Source organism: Salvelinus alpinus, chromosome 16, assembly GCF_045679555.1.
Source record: "Salvelinus alpinus chromosome 16, SLU_Salpinus.1, whole genome shotgun sequence".
Lineage (NCBI taxonomy): Eukaryota > Metazoa > Chordata > Actinopteri > Salmoniformes > Salmonidae > Salvelinus > Salvelinus alpinus.
This window is the reverse complement of record NC_092101.1, coordinates 18,012,241-18,039,272: the sequence shown is the minus strand read 5'-3', so window position 1 is coordinate 18,039,272 and position 27,032 is coordinate 18,012,241. Positions and strand designations below refer to the sequence as shown.

The window sequence follows — 27,032 nt, the reverse complement described above, 5'->3', positions numbered from 1 at the left end:
CTCGTAGTGTGGTTGCGCTGTGATTGGAAGCAGAGAAGCGTCGAGCAGCGAGCGACCCGTCTGCTTCTCACTGGTGAAGGACTACCTTTCGGCTCTGCCTCTCGCGGGGCTGCTGTACAAAGATGGCGGGCGAACTGGTGGAAGCGATGGTAAGCAGAGATCCGCTCGACCGGTTTGATAGGAAAGGGCCTGCGTGGGAGATGGCCGGTTAGTATGGGAAACTGTAAATGTTTCCCATGAATACTGTATAAAAGTGTTTAATTTAGTGATGGTTGATTAATTGGTAGCTATATTGAAACTGGTTTCTCTTCGTCGCTAAGTGCGTCTAGCTAACGTTAGCTAGCAGGGACATGGAAAATGAATGATGAGGCCATAAAAACACTCGCCAGCAGGGAGTCAGTGCGAAATTGTATCATTCAATGTTTAAGCGGGAGATTGCATTACACATTCGGTCCATCCACTGGCACTTTGACTTGTCAAATTGACGTATTTTCACTGTTGGGATAACAACAAAGCAAGTGGAGGTAACGTTAGCTTACCCACTAGCCTAGCTTCTTGTCAGACAAGGCAATTGTCAATGCCACTGTCCACCTCTACACGCTGTAAGCCTGATACACTAGTTGTAGAAATGAACCTGAATTGATGAGATTGACTGATGTAATTAGTTTGCAAGACTTTTCTAACTACACTGAACAAAAATATAGACGCAACAAATATTTGACTGAGTTACAGTTCATATAGGAAATCAGTCAATTGAAATCAATTAATAAAGCCTAATCTATGGATTTCACATGACTGGGAATACAGATTAATCTGTCAGTCACAGATGCCTTAAAAAAAAGGTAGGGTCGTGGATCAGAACCTGTCAGTGTCTGGTGTGACAACCATTTGCCTCATACAGAGCGACACATCTTCACATATAGTTGTTCAGGCTGTGGAAAGTTGTCCCACTACTCTTAAATGGCTCTGCGAAGTTGCTGGATATTGGCGGGAACTGGAACACGCTGTCGATTCAGAGCATTCCAAACATGCACAATGGGTGACATGTCTGGTGAGTATGCAGGCCATCGAAATTCTGGTACATTTTTCAGTTTCAGGGAATTGTGTACAGATCGTTGCGACATGGGGCTGTGCATTTCGTGCTGAAACGAGGTGATGGCGGCAGATGAATTGCACGACAATGGGCCTCAGGATCTCATCAGGGTATCTCTGTGCATTCAAATAGCCATTGATAAAACGCAATTGTTCGTTGTCTGTCTTATGCCAGCCCATACCATAAACCCACCGTCAACATTGTGAACAGAGTGTTCATCAGCAAACCGCTCACCCACACGATGCCATACACTCTGTCTGCCATCTGTCCGGTACAGTTGAACCTTGGATTCATCTGTGAAGTGAATACTTCTCCAGCGTGCCAGTGGCCGTCGAAGGGGAGCGTTTGCCCACTCTGTTACAATACCAAAATTCAGTCATGTCAAGACCCAGGTGAGGACGACAAGCACGGAGATGAGCTTTCCTGAGATGGTTTCTGACAATTTGTGCCGAAATTCTTCAGTTGTGCAAACCCACAGTTTCATCAGCTGTCTGGTGGCGTGTCTTAGATGATCCTGCAGGTGAAGAAGCCAGATGTGGAGGTTCTGGGCTGGCGTGGTTACATGTGGTTGTGAGGCTGGTTATTTTTTATTTAACCTTCTATTTAACTAGGCAAGTGACACAACACTACATAAAGAGAGAGACCTAAGACAACAACCTAGCATGGCAGCAACACATGAAAACACAGCATGGTAGCAACACATAACTACATGGCAGCAGCACAAAACATGGTACAAACATTATTGTGCACAGACAACAGCACAAAGGGCAAGAAGGTTAGAGACAACAATACATCACGCGAAGCAGCCACAACAGTCAGTAAGTGTCCATGATTGAGTCTTTGAATGAAGAGATGGAGATAAAACGGTGGAGTTTGAGTGTTTTTTTTTGCAGCTCGTCCAAGCCGCTAGCTGCAGCGAACTGAAAAGAGGAGCAACCCAGGTTAGATGTACCACCATTGGATGCGATTTATGATAGAGAAATGAACATTCAAAATTCAAAGGGCACTCGCACATCTGAGCTGTCTTTTTTTTTTAAGGTGCATGGTAACAGTTGAATAAGATGAGGGAAAAAATAAGAAACCCGCACATTTCTCTTGATAGTATCACTTCTCTTTAATAGGCTTTACGTATCGGCCTCAAGGCCTTCGTCAGAGCTTTTGAGTTAAAAAAAGAAATAATAATTATGTAGACATGGCTCCACCCACATCCGTTCCATGCATCAAATGGGGTTAGAGTTGAGGGAAAATAAGTAAGCGTTACCAAAAATAACAATGTGCATTTGATAAATATTAAAATAGTGTGACGTCAGAGTTATCTGAAATGTGGGCATTAATTGATCAAATTTACAACGTAACATACATTGGCAATTCATCATTAAGACACCTTGGAAATTATGTCTGGAGGGTGAAAATCCAAAAACATTCTCTTTTGCTCAGAGTATTATTTATGTCACCTCCCCTGTCTGATATCTTGACTTTCTCAATGCCACAAAATCTAAAGGTAGAAATGTCATATTTTTGGTCATTTAAAATCTACTGGGACTGGATAATCCCTGTCGTTTGTCCTGGTTTTTAACTTATATGTTCACAAATTCTCTGTTTGAGAAAACGAGAGGTTTTACCTACATAACAAAATCCACATGGACATTTAATCATGTAGATAACATGGGTGGTGGAGCACGTATTAATGTCATTTATTGGGAACCGTTTTGAACATGAATGAATGCTCACATTTCAGATTACTCTTTTTTATTGCGCTGTAACCAATGATTTATGAAAACTTGCTTGGTGGGTTGATGTCCTCATTGTGGTTTTACAGAGGTGTTTAATATGTTTTATGTACACCCTTTTATTAGAATATTTATGAAATTCACAATGTTATATTTGGTAACACTTACTTATTTTCCCTCGACTCGAACCACATTTGATGCATGGAATGGATGTGGGTAAAGCTATGTCTACATAAGGGTGCTAATTAAAAAAAAGATTGAAATAAATCACAAAAGCTCTGACGAAGGCCTTGAGGCCGATACGTAAAGCTTATTAAAGAGCACTGATGCTATCAAGAGCAGTGTGCGGGTTTATTTTTTTTCTCTCCGAGAAATAAACATTAAATTCTCTGGCAACAGCTCTGGTGGACATTCCTGCAGTCAGCATGCCAATTGCACGCTCCCTCAACATGAGACATCTGTGGTGTTTGACAAAACTGCATATTTTTATTGGCCTTTAATTGTCCCCAGGACAAGGTGCACCTGTGTAATCATGCTGTTTAATCAGCTTCTTGATATGCACACCTGTCAGGTGGATGGATCATCTTGGCAAAGGAGAAATGCTCACTAACAGAGATGTGCACAAAATTTGAGAGAAATAAGTATTTTCTGCGTATGGAACACTTCTGGGATCTTTTATTTCAGCTCATGAAACATGGGACCAACACTTTACATGTTGCATCTATTTTTGTTCAGTGTAGATAGTGACTAGCTAGCTACATGCATTGCTGGGTCTTCAAATGCACCGATGGTGTTGTGTCCTACACTACTTAAAGGAGGGACCAGTCTAGGTTTTGTTTGCAGGAAAAATATTCTATGCATGGTGTTAGGAACAGAAGGGGCTCATAGGTCATGCTACTGAATTCTAGAGGGGAGGGAGGAAAATATTACTTGAAGCAAGTGCACAGATACCTTTGTGTAAATATAGTGTGTGGACACCTTCAAATTAGTGGATTCAGCTATTATTTCAGGCACACCCATTGGTGCCAGGTGTATAAAATCAAGCACACAGCCATGCAATCTCTATAGACAAACATTTGCATTAGAATGGCACACTTTCCAACAAGTCAGTATGTAAAATTTCTGCCCGGTCAACTGATGGGTGTCATTGTGAAGTGGAAACGTCTAGAAGCAACAACGGCTCAGCCGCGAAGTGGTAGGCCACACAAGCTCACAGAACGGGACCGCCGAGTGCTGTAGAGCGTAAAAATTGTCAGTCCTTGTTTGCCTCTGGAAGAAACGTCTGCACAAGAACTGTTCGTCGGGAGCTTAATGAAATGGGTTTCCATGGCCGAGCAGCTGCACACAAGCCTAAGATCAACATGTGCAATGCCAAGCGTCAGCTGGAGTGGTGTAAAGCTCGCCGCCATTGTACTCTGGAGCAGTGGAAACATGTTCTCTGGTGTGATCAGGCTAGGCCCCTTTGTTCCAGTGAAGGGAAATCTTAACTCTACGGCGTACAATGACATTCTAGATAATTCTGTGCTTCCAAACTTGTGGCAACAGTTTTGGGGAAGGCCCTTTCCTATTTCAGCATGACAATGCCCCATGCACAAAGTGAGGTCCATACAGAAATGGATTGTTGATCGGTGTGGAAGAATTTGACTGGCCTGCACAGAACCCTGACCTCAACCCCATCGAACACCTTTGGTATGAATTGGAATGCCGACAACCAGGCCTAATCGCACAACCTCACTAATGCTCTTGTGGCTTAATGGAATCAAGTGCCTGCAGCAGCAATGTTCCAACATCTAGTGGAAAGCCTTCCCAGAAGAGTGGAGGCTGTTTATAGCAGCAAAGGGGGGGACCAACTCCATATTAATGCCCATGATTTTGGAATGAGATCTTTGACGAGCAGGTGTCTACATACTTTTGGTCATGTAGTGTATTCCAATTTAAATCATTTGAGTTGACATGCTGAGTGTTTAAGTTCTTTTATACCAGGTAATTATATAGATAAGTCTGTGCACAGCACTTCAAATCAAATGTTATTGGTCAAATACAAATATTTAGCTAATGTTATTGCGGGTATAGCGAAATGCTCGTGTTTACAGACAGATTATTTCACTTATAATTCACTATCACAATTCCAGTGGGTCACAAGTTTACATACACTAAGTTGACTGTGCCTTTAAACAGCTTGGAAAATTCCAGAAAATTGTCATGGCTTTAGAAGCTTCTGATAGGCGAATTGACATTATTTGAGTCAATTGGAGGTGTACCTGTGGATGTATTTCAAGGCCTACCTTCAAACTCAGTGCCTCTTTGCTTGACATCATGGGAAAATCAAAAGAAATCAGCCAATACCTTAGAAAAAAATTGGAGACCTCCACAAGTCTGGTTCATCCTTGGGAGCAATTTCCAAACGCCTGAAGGTACCACGTTCATCTGTACAAACAATAGTACGCAAGTATCAACACCATGGGACCACGCAACTGTCATACTGCTCAGGAAGGAGATGCGTTGTCTCCTAGAGATGAACGTACTTTGGTGCTAAAAATGCAAATCAATCCCAGTACAACAGCAAAGGGCCTTGTGAAGATGCTGGAGAAAACGGGTACAAAAGTATCTATATCCACAGTAAAACGAGTCCAATATCGACAACCTGAAAGGCCGCTCAGCAAGGAAGAAGCCACTGTTCAAAAACCGCCATTTAAAAAAAAGCCGGCCTACGGTTTGCAACTGCACATGGGGACAAAAATCGTACTTTTTGGAGAAATGTCCTCTAGTCTGATGAAACAAATAGAACTGTTTGGCCATAATGACCATCGTTATGTTTGGAGGGAAAAGGGGGGATGCTTGCAAGCCGAAGAACACCATCCCAACCCTGAAGCATGGGGGTGGCAGCATCATGTTGTGGGGGTGCTTTGCTGCAGGAGGGCCTGGTGCACTTCACAAAATAGATGGCATCATGAGGAAAGAAAATTATGTGGATATATTGAAGCAACATCTCAAGACAATAACCCTAAGCATACTTCCAAAGTTGTGGCAAAATGGCTTAAGGACAACAAAGTCAAGGTATTGGAGTGGTCATCACAAAGCCTTGACCTCAATCCTATAGAAAATTTGTGGGCAGAACTGAAAAAGCTTGTTTGAGCCAGGAGGCCTACAGACCTGACTCCGTTACACCAGCTCTGTTAGGAGGAATGGGCCAAAATTCACCCAACTTATTGTGGGAAGCTTGTGGAAGACTACCTGAAATGTTTGACCCAAGTTAAATAATTGAAAGGCAATGCTACCAAATACTATTTGAGTGTATGTAAACTTCTTACCCACTGGGAATGTGATGAAAGAAATAAAAGCTAAAATAAATAATTCTCACTATTATTCTGACATTTCACATTCTTAAAATAAAGTGGTGATCCTAACTGACCTAAGATAGGGATTTTTTACTAGGGTTAAATGTCAGGAATTGTGAAACACCTGACCCAAATGCATTTAAACTCAGTTTATGTAAATTTCCGACTTCAAATCTATATATATGTATATATGTGTGTGTGTGTGATATATACTGTACATATATACTGGATATAGTTCCTTTATTTCTATATATTGTTGCTGCCTCCTGGGCCCAGGGGCTTCAGCCCCGGTAAACCCCTGCATTAAGCCAGTCCTGCGCCTAACATCTACTACCATACCCCGTTCAAAGGCACTTAAATAGTCTTGCCCATTCACCCTCTGAATGGCCACATACACAATCCATGTCTCAAGGCTTAAAAATCCTTCTTTAACCTTTTAATGCAGTTGGCTAAATCAGGAAATATTTACTATGATTAAATGTCAGGAATTGTGAAACTGAGCCAAATACATTTAAAACTAAGGTGTATGTAAACTTCCAACTTCAACTGTACATATGAAATGAGTAAAACATTATTAAAGTGATCAGTGATTTCATGTACATTTACATTTACATTTAAGTCATTTAGCAGACGCTCTTATCCAGAGCGACTACAAATTGGTGCATTCACCTTATGATATCCAGTGGAACAACCACTTTACAATAGTGCATCTAACTCTTTTAAGGGGGGGGGGGGTTAGAAGGATTACTTTATCCTATCCTAGGTATTCCTTAAAGAGGTGGGGTTTCAGGTGTCTCCGGAAGGTGGTGATTGACTCCGCTGACCTGGCGTCGTGAGGGAGTTTGTTCCACCATTGGGGTGCCAGAGCAGCGAACAGTTTTGACTGGGCTGAGCGGGAACTGTACTTCCTCAGAGGTAGGGAGGCGAGCAGGCCAGAGGTGGATGAACGCAGTGCCCTTGTTTGGGTGTAGGGCCTGATCAGAGCCTGAAGGTACGGAGGTGCCGTTCCCCTCACAGCTCCGTAGGCAAGCACCATGGTCTTGTAACGGATGCGAGCTTCAACTGGAAGCCAGTGGAGAGAGCGGAGGAGCGGGGTGACGTGAGAGAACTTGGGAAAGTTGAACACCAGACGGGCTGCGGCGTTCTGGATGAGTTGTAGGGGTTTAATGGCACAGGCAGGGAGCCCAGCCAACAGCGAGTTGCAGTAATCCAGACGGGAGATGACAAGTGCCTGGATTAGGACCTGCGCCGCTTCCTGCGTGAGGCAGGGTCGTACTCTGCGAATGTTGTAGAGCATGAACCTACAGGAACGGGTCACCGCCTTGATGTTAGTTGATGTATATAGGGCAGCAGCCTCTTAACGTGCAGGGTTGAGTAACTAGTGTAGGCTACCTTTTTTAAGTTATTGGCACTTGCCTAGCTCAAGGAATCCAGATGGTAATCCAAAACTTCCCCTCTTCCTATCACTCTCTCCTTTGTGTCTTCCCTTCAGAACATGGTGAAGAGTTTCCGGGTATCTGACCTGCAGACGCTGCTGGCCTCCATGGGCCGTAGTAAGAGCGGTCTAAAGCATGACCTGGTGGGACGGGCGCTGAGGCTGGTGCAGACAGAGTACAGCCCAGAGCTGCTGAAGAACGTGCGGCAGCTGTACGAGTCACGCTTCCCCAAGGCGTCGGGTTGGCTGGCTGCTCGGCGCCCGGAGGGGGTTCCGGTGGCCTACTCCTCCCTCAGCTCGTCCCCCACAGGCACTCAGGGCGCAGACTACCTCAATGGCATCCCCAAGCTGTCCTCCACACCTGCGGCTGAGGTCAAGCTGGTGTCGCTGCCCTTCTACCAAACTCTGGAGACTCTGTTGCCGCCAACAGAGCTAAGTGAGTGATTTTTGTCAGTGAGATGTAGAGAGCTTTCGGTCTAGTCAAGTTCTTGTAAAAAGAGGCCAAAAAGTTCCTGGTCAGCTTTTATGGTCAGTAAAAGAAACTCGCCTTTGGAAAGTATTCAGACCCCATGACTTTTCCCACGTTTTGTTATGTTACAGCCTTATTCTAAAATGTGTTAAATACATACAAAATCCCCAGCAATCTACACACAATACCCCATAATGACAAGTGAAAACAGGTTTAGAAGTTGTTGCAAATGTATTAAAAATGAAAAACATACCTTTTTATTTACATATGTATTCAGACACTGCTATGAGACTCAATTGAGCTCAGGTGCATCCTGTTTCCATTGTTCATCCTTGAGATGTTTCTACAACTTGATTGGAGCCCACCTGTGGTAAATTCAAGTGATTGGACATGATCTGGAAAGGCACACACCTGGCTATATAATGTCCCACAGTTGACAGTGCATATCAGAGCAAAAACCAAGACATGAGGTCGAAGGAACCCAATCGAACAGGATTGTGTTGAGGCACAGATCTGGGGAAGGGTACCAAAACAATTCTGAGGTAACGAAGGTCCCTGAGAACACAGTGGCCATCGTTCTTAAATGGAAGAAGTTTGGAACCGCCAGATTCTTCCTAGAGCTAGCCACCCGGCCAAACTGAGCAATCGGGGGAGAAGGGCCTTGGTCAGGGAGGTGACCAAGAACCCGATGGTCACTCTGACAGAGCTCTAGAGTTCCTCTGTGGAGATGGTTGTCCTTATGGAAGTTTCTCTCATCTCTGCAGCACTCAACCAATCAGGCCTTTATGGTAGTGGCCAGACAGGGGACACTCCTCAGTATAAGACATATGACAGCCCACTTGGAGTTTGCCAAAAGGCACCTGAAGACTCTCACACCATGAGAAACAAGATTCTCTGGTCTGATGAAACCAAGATTGAACTCTTTGGCCTGAATGTGAAGCGTCACTTCTAGAGGAAACCTGCCACCATCTCTACGGTGAAGCATGGTGGTGGCAGCATCATACTGTGGGGATGTTTGTCAGCGGCAGGGACTGGGAGACTAGTCAGGATCGAGGGAAAGATGAACAGAGCAAAGTACAGAGCTCCTCAATGAACCTGCTCCAGAGCACTCAGGACCTCAGACTGGGGCGAAGGTTCACCTTGCAAACAGGACAACGACCTTAAGCACACAGCCAAGTCAACGCAGGAGTGGCTTTGTGACAAGTCTCTGAATGTCCTTGAGTGGCCCAGCCAGAGCCTGGACTTGAACCCGATCGAACATCTCTGTAGAGACCTGAAAATAGCTGTGCAGCAACACTCTCCATCCAACCTGACAGAGTTTGAGAGGATTTGCAGAGAAGAATGGGAGAAACTCCCCAAATACAGGTGTGCCAAGCTTGTAGCGTCATAACCAAGAAGTCTCGAGGCTGTAATCGTTGCCAAAGGTGCTTCAACAAAATACTGAGTAAAGGGTCTGAATACTTATGTAAATGTAATATTTACACTTGACATTTTTTATAAATTGGCAAACATTTCTAAAATACTGTATTTGCTTTGTCCTTATCGGTATTATGTGTAGATTGATAAGAGAAAATGTATGTAACCTAACAAAAGGTTGAGAAAGTTAAGGGGTCTGAATACATTCTGATGACACTGTATACTAATGACAGAAACATGACATTACAATTAAGTGCTAAGGACATTTTGGACATTGCGAAGCATAGGGAAGTTGTGGTATGTGTATGTATGTTTTTTCTTCTGCATCTGTCCTTGTAGTTGCCCAGAACAGTGAGAAACTGCAGGATAGTCAATGCATATTTGAATTAACACAGAGCCAAGCGGACCAAGTCAGAAACGCAACGTGAGCATAACACTTTTATTCAAAGTTAACTGTGTTTATTCTACTGCTTGTGACTTTGAATGGACACTGAGGGGTACCATAACATTCCCTCCCTTGTTGTTTTAGTGAGCTTCGACCAGGAATGAAGGCAATCCAGGTGGTTCTTAGGTGAGTTTACAAGAGTTCAACTGTTCTACACACAACAGCACACTAATCCCACAATTGCATAGGTAATTTCCGGTACATACAGTTGAAGCCTTTTCTAGATCAGTAGCTAGGCTTCCATCAATTTGTTCAATGATATTCAGGTGAATATTCTAACATTCAAACAAAAAATATGCACATTTTACCTGCAGTAGGGGTTTTCCATCAAATTGTCTTCTTGGTAGCCTTGAGATTAGAGCGTTGGACCAGTCACTGAAAGGTCGCTGGTTTGAATCCCAGAGCCCACAAGGTGAAAAATCTGTTGCTGTGCCCTTGAGCAATGCACTTAACCCCAATTGTTCCAGGGCGGTGGACAATGGCGACTGTGGCATGATCCCATTCCCTACGCGTGTCTCAGTGGGAGTTGAAATATGCAAGAACACATTTTCATTACACATTTATACAAATGTGTAGCAGGACAATTATAACCCCCCCCCAAAAAAATGTTTTTGTTAAAAGCTGTGCGTAATTACGCTGTAAGTTCATTTAGAGAATAAAAAACAGAAGTATGATGTGTTTCCATCCCATTTTTAACACTTTAGATGGTTTTGGCACAAAAGTCTGCAATACACAGCAAGTGTGCCCACTTTGGTCTTGGCACATGCGCTCTAGCCAACAGCTTGCAGATACAGCACAGAGGGTAGGCTTCATTATGAGATTATGGAACAGTGAGTTTTTATTTGTCAATTGACAGTCAAGCATCAATCATCATGCCAACAGCATAACATTTAAGGCCCTCATTATTGGAAAGGAGCATTTAAAAAAATTAAAAAATAGTGTACCTTTATTTAACTAGGCTAGTCAGGTAAGAACACATTCTTATTTTCAATGAAGGCCTAGGAACGGTGGGTTAACTGCCTTGTTCAGGGGCAGAATGACAGATTTTTACCTTGTCAGCTTGGGGATTCGTTTTTGCAACCTTCCGGTTACTAGTCCAACGCTCTAACCACCTGCCTTACATTGCACTCCACGAGGAGCCTGCATGGCAGGCTGACTACCTGTTACTCGAGGGCAGCAAGAAGCCAAGGTAAGTTGCTAGCTAGCATTAAACTTATCTTATAAAAAACAATCAATCTTAACATAATCACTAGTTAACTACACATGGTTGATATTACTAGTTTATCTAGCGTGTCCTGCGTTGCATATAATCGATGCGGTGCCTGTTAATTTCTCATCGAATCACAACGTACTTCGCCAAACGGGTGATGATTTAGCACTGTCGTTGCACCAAACCTAACCATAAACATCAATGCCTTTCTTTAAAATCAATACACAAGTATATATTTTTAAACCTGCATATTTAGTTAATATTGCCTGCTAACATGAATTTCTTATAATTAGGGAAATTGTGTCACTTCTCTGTCGTTCTGTGCAAGCAGTCAGGGTATATGCAGCAGTTTGGGCCGCCTGGCTCGTTGCGAAATGTGTGAAGTCCATTTATTCCTAACAAAGACCGTAATTAATTTGCCAGAATTGTACATAATTATGACATAACATTGAAGGTTGTATAATGTAACAGCAATATTTAGACTTAGGGATGCCACCCGTTAGATAAAATACGGAACGGTTCCGTATTTCACTGAAAGAATAAACGTTTTGTTTTCAAAATGATAGTTACCGGATTCGACCATATCAATAACCAAAGGCTATTTGGTTATTGATATTTCTGTGTGTTATTATGTTATAATTAAGTCTATGATTTGATAGAGCAGTCTGACTGAACGATGGTAGGCAGCAGCAGGCTCGTAAGCATTCATTCAAACAGCGCTTTCGTGCGTTTGCCAGCAGCTCTTCGCAATGCTTCAAGCATTGAACTGTTTATGACTTCAAGCCTATCAACTCCCGAGATTAGGCTGGTGTAACCGATGTGAAATGGCTAGCTAGTTAGCGGGGTGCGCGCTAATAGCGTTTCAATCGGTGACGTCACTCGCTCTGAGACTTGGAGTAGTTGTTCCCCTTGCTCTGCAAGGGCCGCGGCTTTTGTGGAGCGATGGGTAACGATGCTTCGAGGGTGGCTGTTGTCGACGTGTTCCAGGTTCGAGCCCAGTTAGGGGCGAGGAGAGGGACGGAAGCTATACTGTTACACTGGCAATACTAAAGTGCCTATAAGAACATCCAATAGTCAAAGGTATATGAAATACAAATGGTATATAGAGAAATAGTCCTATAATTCCTATAATAACTACAACCTAAAACTTCTTACCTGGGAATATTGAAGACTCATGTTAAAAGGAACCACCAGCTTTTCATATGTTCTCATGTTCTGAGCAAGGAACTTAAACGTTAGCTTTTTTACATGGCACATATTGCACTTACTTTCTTCTCCAACACTTTGTTTTTGCATTATTTAAACCAAATTGAACATGTTTCATTATTTATTTGAGGCTAAATTGATTTTATTGATGTATTATATTAAGGTAATTCAGTATTGTTGTAATTGCTTTTTTGGTCCTCCAATAATCATTATCGGTACACCTCTAGTGACGCCTCAAGCACTGAGATGCAGTGTTTTAGACTGCTGCGCCACTCTAGAGCATCAAGCTCGTGCACTTTCAACATTCTGTGAAGTTCATCATAGCTTTATAAATATTTAGCCTAATACACTGCACTGTGAATGCTTTTCCAACATCTCATTCCAAAATCATGGGCATTAATATGGAGTTGCTCCCCCCTTTGCTGCTATAACAGCCTTCACTCTTCTGGGAAGGCTTTCCACTAGATGTTGGAAAATTGCTGCGGGGACTTGTTCCATTCGGCCATGAGCATTAGTGAGGTTGGGCGATTAGGCCTGGCTCGCAATCGGCGTTCCAAATTCATCCCAAAGGTGTTCAATGGGGTTGAGGTTCAGGGCTCTGTGCATGCCAGTCAAGTTCTTCCACACCGATCTTGACAAGCCATTTCTGTATGGACCTCGCTTTGTGCATGAGGGCATTGCCACAAAGTTGGACACGCCGAATCGTCTAGAATGTAATTGTATGCTGTAGCATTAAGATTTCCCTTCACTGGAACTAAGGGGCCTAGCCCGAACCATGAAAAACAGCCCCAGACCATTATTACTCCATCAAACTTTACAGTTGGCACTATGCATTGGGGCAGGTAGCGTTCTCCTGGCATCCACCAAACCCAGATTCGTCCATCGGACTGCCAGATGGTGAAGCGTGATTCATCACTCCAGAGAACGCGTTTCCACTGCTCTAGAGACCAATGGTGGTTGAGCTTTAGACCACTCCAGCCAATGCTTGGCATTGCGCATAGTGATCTTAGGCTTGTGTGGCTACTCTGCCATATTCACTTGTCAGCAACAATTTTGGCTGAAATTGCCAAATCCACTCATTTGAAGGGGTGTCCACATACCTTTGTGTGTGTATATATAGTGTAGCATTTCTTGACTGCAACATGGTTATTCTATCAAAAAATGTGCATCAAAGCATTTCTACTGCATTTGTCACATGGTCTATTTCACAGATTAGAAAAATTATTCACCCGTCTATTGTAGTTTGTTCTGTCAACATTTGGAAAGTTTCCTCTACTGTGTTCTTTATCAACTTTATCAAGTCCCAACAAAACAGTGTACATTTTGTGTGTGTATTGAATGACAAATCTGACCACCACAACCATTCATTGAGAATGTCTGTGTTTAAGAGGATTACATATGTTGCCATCTAACACTGATAACCATTGATAACCTCCTGTGCTGTTGCTATGATCCTTTACAGAATCTGTTATACAGACTCCATCGGTGTCCAGGAAGATCAGTACCCTCCCAATATTGCTGTCAAAGTCAACCAGTCCTACTGTCATGTACCAGTAAGTAGTCAAGCTGGGGAATCCCATGCCCTCAGGCAAACAAACCAACCAACCAACAAATCAGAAGAAAATGCCTATATCTTTGTTGCTAAACATGTCTATATTTGTTCTGTACAGGGTTACTACCCGTCTAATAAGCCAGGTGTGGAACCGCGTCGTCCCTGTCGCCCAGTCAACATCACACCCTGGTTACACCTCTCCACTGCCACCAACCGGGCCACTGTCACATGGGGCAACTTCGGCAAGGTCAGTCTCTGGTTGAAACTTTACACTGTTATTTTAGAACCTTGCCAAGAGGCGACACCTTTTGCACATCTAAAGTAAACTCTGTGATGTACGCAATGTAATTGCAAGCTGTTTTGATTAATTTCCATGACAAGTATTTGAAATGGTTTGGTTGTTTTTGGCAGCTGTCTAAATGTTGACAGCTTCAGATGATATCTGCTGCTATTTCCAGTGTGTTCATTCTGTTCAGTGCTCACTCATGTCCTCTTGTCCTGTGTGCAGCGCTACTCGGTTGCAGTGTATTTAGTGCGGGTCTTCACATCAGCAGAGCTCTTCAGCCAACTTAAACACTGCTCAGTGGAGAGTGCAGAACGCTGTCGTGAACGCAGTAAGTGGCCTCAGCATTTTTGTCTTTCATGCTTTATTGCGTTTTAGTAGTAATTTTTACACCTGTGATGTTGAACTAGTTTCTTTCTGCTGTGTCCAGTCCAGGACAAGCTACGCTTTGATCCAGAGAACGAGATCGCCACCACAGGGCTACGGGTGTCCCTCATCTGTCCTGTGAGGATCTGCACTCTCACCACAAGCCATATCCACCCAGTCATGCTTTAATTTCTTATTAAAGTCTCAAACCTTTCAGTTGTTACTGACCAAAACAAAGAAAACCACAACACGAGGAACAGGCTACCACCCACCATTTGTCTACAGCCTAATGCTAATAACATACCTCCCTTTCCTCCTCCTCCTCTCAGCTAGTGAAGATGCGGATAGGAGTGCCGTGTCGGGTGCTCACCTGTGCCCACTTGCAGTGTTTCGATGCCATCTACTTCCTGCAAATGAATGAAAAGAAGCCCACGTGGACCTGCCCTGTGTGTGACAAACAGGCTCCCTTTGAGCTGCTCACCATCGATGGGTAAGTAAGGCATGCTGAGGCTTGTCACTTACCAACAGCACCACTACTACTCACTCCAGGAATTTGAGAACCACTCTTCCTTTTACGGGTCTTTGCATGGGTTAGAATTTTTTGGAGCAATTTCTTTGACTCCTAAAACTTGCAATGGCCTACCTACACTGGACTACATTTTCAATAAGGCTATTGTCCCAATAAGGCTATTGCAGTTTCAATAAGTCGGTCTCAATTCATTTTCATTAAGGATATTATGGGGCTAAAAATGTATGATTTAGAGACAAAAGTATCGATGCACGCTAAGTTATCTTGAGTCCAACCTTCCGGGTGGCGCAGTGGTCTAGGGCTGCGCCACCAGAGTCTCTGGGTTCGCGCCCAGGCTCTGTCGCAGCCGGCCGCAACCGGGAGGTCCGTGGGGCGACGCACAATTGGCATAGCGTCGTCCGGGTTAGGGAGGGTTTGGCCGGTAGGGATATCCTTGTCTCAGTATGTAAAAAAAATAAATAAAAAAAATATCAAATGTATGCACTCTACTGTAAGTCGCTCTGGATAAGAGCGTCTGCTAAATGACAAAAAAAAAAAGAGCCTTATTGAGGACCTGGATAATTTCTCCAGTTTCTCTGGACTAAAACCCAACTATGGTAAGCGTACTATATTACGGATGGAGTCTCTAAAAGATACAAACTGTATGAATTACATTTTTTCAATCTACACACAATACCCCATAATGACAAAGCGGAAACAGGTTTTCAGAAATGTTTGCAAATGTATTAAAAATAAAATAAAAACATACCTTATTTACATGCAATACCACTAAAAAGTTTGGACACACCTATCCATTCAATGGTTTTTCTTTATTTTTACTATTTTCTACATTGTAGAATAATAGTGAAAACATCAACTATAAAACAACACATGGAGTCATGTAGTAACCAAAAAAGTGTTAAACAAATCAAAATATATTTTATATTTGAGGTAGTAGCCACCCTTTGCCTTTGACAGCTTTGCGTTCTCTCAACCAACTTCATAACGCAGTCACCTAGAATGTATTTCAAATAACAGGTGTGCCTTGGTAAAAGTTAATTTGTTGAATTTATTTCCTTAATGCGTTAGAGCCATTCAGTTGTGTTTTGACATGGTAGGGGTGGTATATAGAAGATAGCCCTAGTTGGTTAAATACCAAGTCCATATTATAGTAAGAACAGCTCAAATAAGCAAAGAGAAACGACAGTCCATCTTTTCTTTAAGAAATGAAGGTCAGTCAATCCGGAACATTTCAAGAACTTTGAACGTTTCTTCAAGTGCAGTCGCAAAAATCATCAAGCTCTATGATGAGGACCGGCAATCACCTGACCTCAACCCAATTGAGATGGTTTGGGATGAGTTGGACTGCAGAGTGAAGGAAAAACAGCCATCAAGTACTCGGCATATGTGGGAACTCCTTCAAGACTGTTGGAAAAGAATTCCAGGTGAAGCTGGTTGAGAAAAGGCCAAGAGTGTACAAAGCTGTCAAGGCAAAGGGTGGCTACTTTGAAGAATCTCAAATATAAAAATATATTTGGTTTTGTTAAACACTTTTTTTGGTTACTACATGATTCCATGTGTGTTTTCGTAGTTTTTCTTCACTATTCTACAATGTAGAAAATAGTAAAAATAAAGAAAAACCCTTGAATGAGTAGGTGTGTCAACTTTTGACTGGTACTGTAAGCATTCAGACCCTTTGCTTTGAGACTCGAAATTGAACTCCGGTGCATCCTGTTTCCATTGATCATCCTTGATGTTTGATGTCGCCCGGCCCAACTGAGCAATTGGGGGAGAAGGGCCTTGGTCAGGGTGGTGACCAAGAACCTGATGGTCACTCAAACAGAGCTCCAGAGTTCTTCTGTGGAGATAGAACCTTCAAGAAGGACAACCATCTCTGCAGCACTCCACTAATCAGGCCTTTATGGTAGAGTGGCCAGAAGGAAACCAGTCCTCAGTAAAATACACATGACAGCCCGCTTGGAGTTTGCCAAAAGGCAACTAAAGGACTATCAGATAATGGCTCCGGCTCACTCTGATAATGGCGCCGGAGGTGATGGCTGCAGTTTTACGGGCTCCTAACCGACTATGCAATTTAGTTTTTATTCGCATTGTAACTTATTTTGTATGTAATGTTGCTTCTACCATCTCTTATGACCGAAAAGAGCTTCTGGATATCAGAACAGCAATTACTCACCTCGAACTTGGCAAATATTTATTTATTTAATTGTCTGATGCAGCTGATGTGAAGGATATACTGCTTCCTCGAGACCAGGCCCAAATCCGTAATTCGCGTCAAGAAAAGACAGAAATACAGGGGGAGGAGATCGGGGTGCCTTGTGAGAATTTGTCGGCGAGTGGCCTCTACCATTCGTTCTATTGGCCAACATGCAATCACTGGTAAATAAACTGGCTGATCTTCGTTAGAGATTATCCTACCAACTGGACATTAACTGTAATCTTATGTTTCACTGAGTCGTGGCTGAACGACGACACAGATAATATACAGTTGGCTGGGTTTTCCGTGCATCGGCAGGACAGAACAGCTAAGTCTGGTAAGACGAGGGGTAGGGATGTCTGTTTGTCAATAACCGCTGGTGTGCGATGTCATCTAATATTTTTTTTTTTTTATTTTTTTATAAATTTTATCCCCTTTTCTCCCCAATTTTTGTGGTATCCAATCGCTAGTAATTACTATCTTGTCTCATCGCTACAACTCCCGTACGGGCTCGGGAGAGACGAAGGTCGAAAGTCATGCGTCCTCCGAAGCACAACCCAACCTAGCCGCACTGCTTCTTAACACAGCGCGCCTCCAACCCGGAAGCCAGCCGCACCAATGTGTCGGAGGAAACACCGTGCACCCGCCCCCTCGGTTAGCGCGCACTGCGCCCGGCCCGCCACAGGAGTCGCTGGAGCGCGATGAGACAAGGATATCCCTACCGGCCAAACCCTCCCTAACCCGGACGACGCTAAGCCAATTGTGCGTCGCCCCACGGACCTCCCGGTCGCGGCCGGCTGCGACAGAGCCTGGGCGCGAACCCAGACTCTGGTGGCGCAGCATAGCACTGCGATGCAGTGCTCTAGACCACTGCGCCACCCGGGAGGCCTGATGTCATCTAATATTAAAGAATTCTCGAGGTATTGCTTGCCTGAGGTAGAGTACCTCATGATAAGCTGTAAACCAGACTATCTACCAAGAGTTTATATTATTCTTAGCAGTCTATTTACCACCACAAAGCAATGCTGGCACTAAGACTGCACTGAATGGGCTGTATAAGGCTATAAGCAAACAAGAAAATGCTCATCCAGAAGCGGTGCTCCTAGTGGCTGGGAACTGTAATGCAGGCAAACTTAAATCTGTTTAACCTAATTTCTACCAGCATGTCATGTGGAACCAGAGGGGGGAAGAAGAAGAAAAACTCTAGGCCACCTTTACTCCACACACCGAGATGCATACAAATCTCACCCTCCATTTGGCAAATTTGACCATAATTCTATTCTCCTGATTCCTGCTTACAAGCAAAAGGAGGAAGTTGCAGTGACTCGCTCAATATGGAAGTGGTCAGATGACGCGGCTGCTACGCTACAGGACTGTTTTGCTAGCACAGAATGGAATATGTTATGTGATTCATCTAATGGCATAGAGGAGTATACCACCTCAGTCACTGGCTTCATCAATAAGTGCATCGACAACGTCATACCCATAGTGACAGTGCGTACATATCCTAACCAGAAGCCATAGATTGCAGGCAACATTCGCACCCAGCTAAAGGCTAGAGCTGTCGCTTTCAAGGAGCGGGATACTAATCCGGAAACTTATAAGAAATCCTGCTATGCCCTCAAAATAACTATCAAACAGGCACAGCGTCAATACAGGACTGAGATTTGAATCCTACTACACTGGCTCTGACACTCGACGGATGTGGCAGGGCTTGCAAACCATTACGGACTACAAAGGGAAACCCAGCCGCGAGCTGCCCAGTGACGCCAGCCTACCACTCTAAATGCCTTTTTATGCTCACTTCGAGGCATGCAACACTTAACCTCTCTTGGGTACGTGAGACGTTAGCGTCCCACCTCTTCAACGGCCAGTGAAACTGCTGGGCGCTAAATTCAAATACAGAAATACTCATTATAAAAATTCAGAAAACAAAACATATTTTACATAATCTTTAAACCTAACTTCTTGTGAATCCAACCACGATGTCAGATTTTAAAAATGCTTTACGGCGAAAGCATACCTTGCGATTATTTGAAAACATAGCCCAGCAGACAAATCATTACAAACAGTAACCAGCCAAGTAGAAGAGTTACACAAGTCAGAAATGGAGATAAAATTCATCTTTTACCTTTGATGATCTTCATATGGTTGCACTCAGCAGACATTCATTTACTCAATAAATGTTCCTTTTGTTCGATAAAGTCTCTTTATATCCAAAAACCTCAGTTGTGTTCGCGTTTTCTTCAGTAATCCACAGGCTCAAACGCAGACAAAAAATCCAAATTGTATCCGTAAAGTTAATTGAAAAATGTCAAACGATGTTTATATTAAATCCTCAGGTTGTTTTTAGCCTAAATAATCAATAGTATTTAAACCGGACTATAACGTCGTCAATATAAAAGGTCGCGCGCATGAAAAAGCTCTGTGCCACTTTAGGGTCCACTCATTCAGACTGCTCTTACTTCCTAATTTTTCAGAATACAAGCCTGAAACAATTTCTAAAGACTGTTGACATCTAGTGGAAGGCATAAGAACTGCAATTTGAGTCCTAAGTCAATAGATAACTACAAAACCAAAAAAAAAATACTTCCCGACTGGATTTTTCTCAGGTTTTCGCCTGCCAAATCAGTTGTTATACTCAGACACTATTTTAACAGTTTTGGAAACTTTAGAGTTTTCTATCCAAATCAACCAGTTATATGCATATCATATCTTCTGTGCCCGAGAAGCAGGCAGTTTAATTTGGGCATGCTTTTCATCCAAAATTCCGAATGCTGCCCCCTACCCTAGAGAAGTTAAGCATGCATGAGAGCACCAGCTGTTCTAGACGACTGTGATTACCTTCTCGTAAGCAAGACCTTTTTAAAGAGGACTGAACATGCCCCATTCACATCGACCGGGCAGTAGTTGAGCGGGTTGAGAGCTTCAAGTTCCTTGGTGTCCACATCACCAACACACTATCATGGTCCAAACACACCAAGACAGTTGTGAAGAGGGCATGGCAACACCTCCCCAGATCCTCAAAGTTCTACAGCTACACCATCGAGAGTATCCTGACCAGTTGCAGGGGGTAGTGCGAACAGCCCAGTACATCAATGGGGCCAAGCTTCCTGCAATCCAGGACCTATATACTAGGCGGTGTCAGAGGAAGGCCCAAAAATTGTCAGACACGAGTCACCCAAGTCATAGACTGTTCACTCTGCTACTGCACGGCAAGCGATCCTTAACAGCTTCTACCCCCAAGCCATAAGAATGCTGAACAATTAATCAAATGGCCACCGGACTATTTACATTGTTTTTACACTGCTGCTACTCACTGTTTATCACTTTACCCCTACCTACATGTACAAAAACTGCATTGTTGGTTAAGGGCTTGTAAGTAAGCATTTCACGGTAAGGTCTACACCCTTTGTATTCAGAGCATGTGACAAATAAGATTTGATCAGACCATGAGAAACAAGATTCTCTGGTCTGATGAAACCAAGATTGAACTCTTTGGCCTGAATGCCAAGCGTCACATCTGGATGAAACCTGGCACCATCCCTATGGTGAAGCATGGTGGTGGCAGCATCATGCTGTGGGGATGTGTGTCAGCGGCAGGGACTGAGAGACTAGTCAGGATCGAGGGAAAGATGAACGGCACAAAGTATAGCGAGATCCTCAATTAACCTACTCCAAAGTGCTCAGAACCTCAGACTGGGGGGAAGGTTCACCTTCCAACAGGACAACGACCCTAAGCACACAGCCGAGACGGTTCAGGAGTGGCTTCGGGACAAGTCTCTGAATGTCCTTGAATGGCCCAGCCAGAGCCCGGACTTGAACCCTATCCAACATCTCTGGAGAGACCTGAAAATAGCTGTGCAGCAACGCTCACATCCAACCTGACAGCTCTTGAGAGGATCTGCATAGAAGAATGGGAGAAACTCCCCAAATACAGGTGTGCCAAGCTTGTAGTTTTATACCCAAGAAGACTCCAGGCTGTAATCGCTTCCAAAGGTGCTTCAACAAAATACTGAATAAAGGGTCTGAATATTTATGTAAATGTGATGTTGAAACATTTCAACAACAAAAAAGTTTTTTGCTTTGTCATTATGGGGTATTGTGTGTAGATTGATAAGGGAGAAAAACAATTTAATCCATTTTAGAATAAGGCTGTAACAAAATGTGGAAGAAGTAAAGGAGTCTCATACTTTGAGTGCAATGCATTCTGTTCATGTATTATGATAAACTTGGGCAAATGTAATTTAATACTACATTTAGTTGAATCCCTGCTAAAAAAATAATATATATATATATATATTCTCGAATTCCGTTTTAATGCCTGGATTCCGTGAGTGTGCTAATTATCATATTTGAACCAGAATGAGGCTCTGTTGTTCCTGCAGTGATTCACCATCTTCGTCAAATGTTTTCATAATTTATCGGCAGCTAATCACCACTAAAGCCTAGGCCTACCAGTAGCCTATGCAAATTAGATTGCCAAATGAACGACACTCACCGATGCAATTTGGTAGGCTACACTGACTGACAAAATGAGTCACTCACTTTAGCAACCAGAGCTCTGTATATAATGACGAGATACTCATTTCTCTGCCCAAGCAATGGGAGTCGTTGTCCCGAAGGCAGGCGACAAGTTTAGGTCCAAAATAAAGCTAATAGAAACACATTGGGCTTATTTTGGAAAGATTTTGGCGAGAGTGAAATCTCTCGCTTCGCCTCTTCCTCTCTGCTGCGTTTCTTTGTCATCGTTAGCTATGTGACAGACAGGCGCCTATCCTATCAATAGATGGCTAGAAGATGCATATCATTCATTCCAGCGGAAGGGCTCGACGGATTAGCGAATTAAACTTTTAAATGAAATGTAGCCTAATTAATATGAAGTAGAAAATGTAACCCACTGATTAGCCGGCGCTAATGGAAAACACTTAAGTCAATGTATTTAAATTGAAGTTTTATCCTAATTACAATGTTTACAACGCTGGTTAAAATTATATATATTTTTTTAATGTAATATCACCAATGCGCATTGGTCCCCGATTCAAATGTTTAACTGGTTAAATGTAATCTACGTAATACCCAAAGGTAATTATTTAGAAGGCCATAAACTATAACTAGTAATGCTGCATACTCCAAGAAAGGTTAAAATCTCACCTTTCTGGTAAAAATAGTGTAGTGTAGTCATTTGAGGACAAGCTCAAGTACACAGTACAAATGTGATGAATAGGAAATACATCAAATATTTCATTTTTAACAACTGATTAAGGCTTGAAACGACTTGTGCTTTCTAAATATAATCAAATTTATAAAACGACCTAATTATAAGAGTTCACCTTCCTTATAACTGTAACATACTTATTTATATTTGTATGTTTAGTGTTAGAAGGTACATATTTTCTAAAGGTCTCCCATGATCAAAATGTCTGGCCCTATCGCTGTGAACGTCACACATAGCTCTAGCTTGGGTACCTGAACTCGTTAGGAACTCTCCTTTCATCTCACATTGATCTTGTCCGTCTATGGATGAATATGTATGAACTTTCCAATTTGTAAGTCGCTCTGGATAAGAGCGTCTGCTAAATGACTTAAATGTAAATGTATGACAGTGTTTTTGTTTAAAATCGATTAATTCTACATTTGATAAAGTTGGCTATAAATCGAATGTGCTAGAGGGATGAAACCACTCTCCTGCTGTGCTACGATGTGACGTAGGGTTCAGCAAGGAGTTGGACAGTCAGAAGAGCAAATTAAATGGTAAGAGGGACATCCCAGCTTCAAGTGGTGTTAAATTTTACATCCTACTTCACATAGGCGGATGAGATATACTCCTGTGTCCGTGAGAATCAGAGCTACCGCTCAATGAAAGCCATTTCGATCTACGGTGTCACAACGGAACTAGTACCAGAACCATGCAGGTCACCTAAACGGGGGATTTTATATTTAGAGAAAGTTAAGATACAAGTGCATCGATCTGCGGACCCAAACCAATAAAACAAATAAAATAATCTGATCTATTCAAACGTTATGAATCGCCGGTTCACAAAAAAATTATTTGCTCATGTCATATTATTTCTACTTTCTGAAAATACTTCCTCTTTTGTGACAACTGATGCGTCCTCTCTCATTCAGTGTCAAACTCCATTCAACTGTGTAGACAGTCATTGATCTTTAAGTCATTTTGCATGCCGAACAACCCCAGGCCTAGTCAAACTGCGCACTGTGCCCAGCTTTGCGCACTGACCAACACGAGGTAGGCAGCCTGTTCCTGATCTAGCACATCTGCGCGGTACCTTCAGCATTCAAATGCTAAAATGGCTTGCATGATATTAGGCTTTATTAGTTGAGTAACAACCTGTGTAATTTGCTAGGTTAATGTTATCTATCCGCTGTTGAAAATGTGTTTTACTTTTATTCCGGTAAGATACTGGAGACACAACTCATCTGCCTATAGCTGCTAAACAGGGCTTACAATATATTTTATTTTGATGGTTCAGGTTCAGCAATAGGTTTGATAGTTTATAGAGAATCTGTTTATATGGTCATTTTTATATATACAGGGTAAAGTTGATCATTTCATATTGAAGACAGCAATCACTTTTGCAAGGCGCACTGCAAATTACTGAAGCAAGAGAAGAGAAGTTTTCTGTAAACTTCCAAACTGTAAAAAACATTTGATATTGGGGGGTGAAATCCAAAGTTGTGCTATGTCTTCATTGGCTAGGTCAGGTCATTTTTGTGAATGATAAATATTGATACATTAGTAGCTAAAACACAATCTGCAAAAATTCTAGAACCAAAGTGGGAGGACAAAAACATATGCTACACCCCCCCCCCCCCCCCCCCTAATCTGGTAGTAGGGTGGTAAATGCCTTATGGCTCAGCTCACGTTCCTACATAATACATACACCATAGACATGCATCATTTAGACACAATCAACCCCGTCCCCCATGCCGTGGACCCTGCTGACTTCCCCTTCTGGCTGGTGCTGCTGTGGGCTGGGGAGTTGCTGTACGCCTCAGGTATGGAGATGTATACTTAATACAAAAGTATAATCAACTCATCACAGCTCTGCCACAAACATGGAAGAGGCATTTACTCAAAAGAGAAAAGAATGAATGTTTGTCTGCCGCCAATCAAAAAACTTGCATGGCTAAAAATGACTAGTATAAATCGCAAAATGTATCAGTACCACTTAAAGTCGACAGGTTTGACAACTATACTGCATCAAATTCAAGATAGTTAGGAACCGATTTGATGTCCCAATACCATGGCATCGGGTTTATCAGATTTTTAAAATGTATTTGACTCATCAATCCGTTCTTTTCAATTTAAACTATTATATACATTTCTCGCCACAAAGTAATGCTCAATATATGGGGCATTGAACAGTCAGCCCTGTGCAGACTCTGCCACGAGGAAACAATCAATAGAGCATCTCTTTTGATACTGTTGCTTTTGATTTGTTGAGTCAATGTCCAGTACAAATAGAAACTATATATAGCTTATTTCCACAAACTTCCTTAAAATGTATATCTAATATTTGAGAGTTGTGTGTTATGGGACACATCCAATCCCTGCTTGTGTGTCCTGATATGATATGTACTTATTTGACTGACTCTGTCTCCATGTGTCCAGGCTGGCATCTGAGATCTTAAAGGAGACCCATGAGGATATTGAGGAGATTGAATATCTGACTGACGGTTCATGGAGACCCATTCGAGATGAGAAGGAGAGGGAGAGGGAACGGAGCAACACTCCTGACTATCCTGTAGTGGATATATGTAAGTGCATGTCAAATGGGGCTGGGTGGTATGGGCAAAATATCATCACAATATTTGTAGGAAAAAAAGGTATGTCTGCATTTTGTTTTTGAATTATAAAAGTTCTAAATATTATTTGAGTAGTCCATGACCCTAGGGGGGCAACACATACATTCTAAGTGATTTCAATGGGTCTTTCTCCATTCTGATTTATTTTATACTGTTCAATTTAACTTCAACCGCCAACAATGTCTGCATTTTCATCAATTTCTACATTGCCTGCACTCATTTGTTATCATTTCCACACTGTGCCACGTAGGGCTGCATGATATTGGCAAAAAAATCAAGCCCTAATATTGCGATTTGACTTTGCAATTTAGATCAAAACACTTGAGTGAACTGTTGGAATCATGGCCATAAAATAAGTATTCTAATGTTATAGTGGGCAGTACTTTGAATACAGTGTTTGAAATGACAACGAATGAAATGAAAAATGATAAAGCCAGGGAGGAATTATTTTGACAGGGTAGTAACCAAGTTAGGCTCAGTGTTTCCCAGGAGACCCTAATTTAGATGTTACTTTACATGGTTTCTCTTACTTCATGTAGCTAGATACTGTTGCACAAAAATGCTGATCTAGGCCTACACCAGCACTGCTATCCGTTTGTTTTAGTTAGCTACGTTTGCTCTGACACTGAAAAGATGAAGAAAAGACAAACTAGCTATTTGCAGACAGTACGATACATTATCAGTTTGTAATTATAGAACGCTTGTGGATTTATATTTTAAGAAGCGAAGTGTAACGCCGTATCGTTGTCACCAACATCTGACCATGCAGCAAGTGCTCGTGACTGTGGTCGAGCAAAAACGTGTCTCGAGTGGCTGGGAAGGGCTTGGTGTGTACGTGCAGCAGGAGTAGGGTGAGAAACGACTCAAGTAGCAAAAGGAGTAAACTATAAAAACTGGTGGCGTATCACATTTAACAAACCAAACATTGAAATACCGTTATAGAAGGTAAAGTAAGTACCCAAACCGGTCCGTGCATCAATACCGGTGTATATAGTAAAATATGGTATTCCGCCCAGCCCTAATGTCAAATATTTCCATTTTAGCTCTTGCAGACTGATTTTGATACTTAGTGCTTTCGGAAAGTATTCAGACCCCTTGACTTTTCCCACATTTTGTTACAGCCTTATTCTAAAATGGATTAAATAAACATAATAATCTTCAGCAAACTACACACAATACCCTATAATGACAAAGTGCAAATGTATAAGAAATAAAAATACCCTATTTACATAAGCATTCAGACCCTTTGCTATGAGACTCAAACTTGAGCTCAGGTGCATCCTGTTTCCATTGATCATCCTTGATGTTTCTACAACTTGATTGGAGTCCACCTGTGGTAAATTCAATTGATTGGACATGATTTGGAAAGGCACACACCTGTCTATATAAGGTCCCACAGTTGACAGTGCATGTCAGAGCAAAAACCAAGCCATGAGGTTGAAGGAATTGTCCGTAGAGCGCCGAGACAGGATTGTGTCGAGGCACAGATCTGGGGAAGGGTATCAAAATAATTCTGCAGTATTGAAGGTCCCCAAGAACACAGTGGACTCCACCATTCTTAGATGGAAGAAGTTTGGAACCACCAAGACTCTTACTAGAGCTGGCCGCCCGGCCAAACTGAGCAATCGGGGAGAAGGGCCTTGGTCAGGGAGGTGACCAAGAAACCAATGGTCGACCTAGAATTCCTCTGTGGAGATTGTTGTCCTTATGGAAGGTTCTCCCATCTCTGCAGCACTCTACCAATCAGGCATTTATGGTAGAGTGGCCAGACGGAAGTCACTCCTCAGAGGCACATGACAGCCCGCTTGGAATTTGCCAAAAGGCACCTGAAGGATATTTCCGTTTTTATTTTTGATATTTCAATTTCTAAACCTGTTTTTGCTTCGTCATTATGGGATATTGTGTGTAGATTGATGGGGGGGGGAAACTATTTAGA

The 27,032-nt window shown here is 42.5% G+C and overlaps 1 protein-coding gene across 2 annotated transcripts in view; it reads left to right on the top strand.

The window, feature by feature from the left end:
• pias4a (protein inhibitor of activated STAT, 4a) overlaps positions 1-27,032 on the top strand; it is a 28,225-nt gene continuing 1,193 nt past the window's right edge. Inside the window, exons 1-10 of one of the 2 annotated variants that reach the window (XM_071345167.1) lie at positions 1-149; positions 7,654-8,032; positions 9,821-9,905; positions 10,011-10,052; positions 13,805-13,895; positions 14,013-14,141; positions 14,403-14,508; positions 14,608-14,681; positions 14,873-15,033; positions 24,903-25,048. In XM_071345167.1, the coding sequence (XP_071201268.1) occupies positions 123-149; positions 7,654-8,032; positions 9,821-9,905; positions 10,011-10,052; positions 13,805-13,895; positions 14,013-14,141; positions 14,403-14,508; positions 14,608-14,681; positions 14,873-15,033; positions 24,903-25,048 (1,240 nt within the window). In that variant the 5' untranslated portion in view covers positions 1-122. Of the gene's footprint in view, positions 208-7,653; positions 8,033-9,820; positions 9,906-10,010; positions 10,053-13,804; positions 13,896-14,012; positions 14,142-14,402; positions 14,509-14,607; positions 14,682-14,872; positions 15,034-24,902; positions 25,049-27,032 lie in introns of both variants that reach the window. The other variant, XM_071345168.1, reaches the window with a different exon arrangement.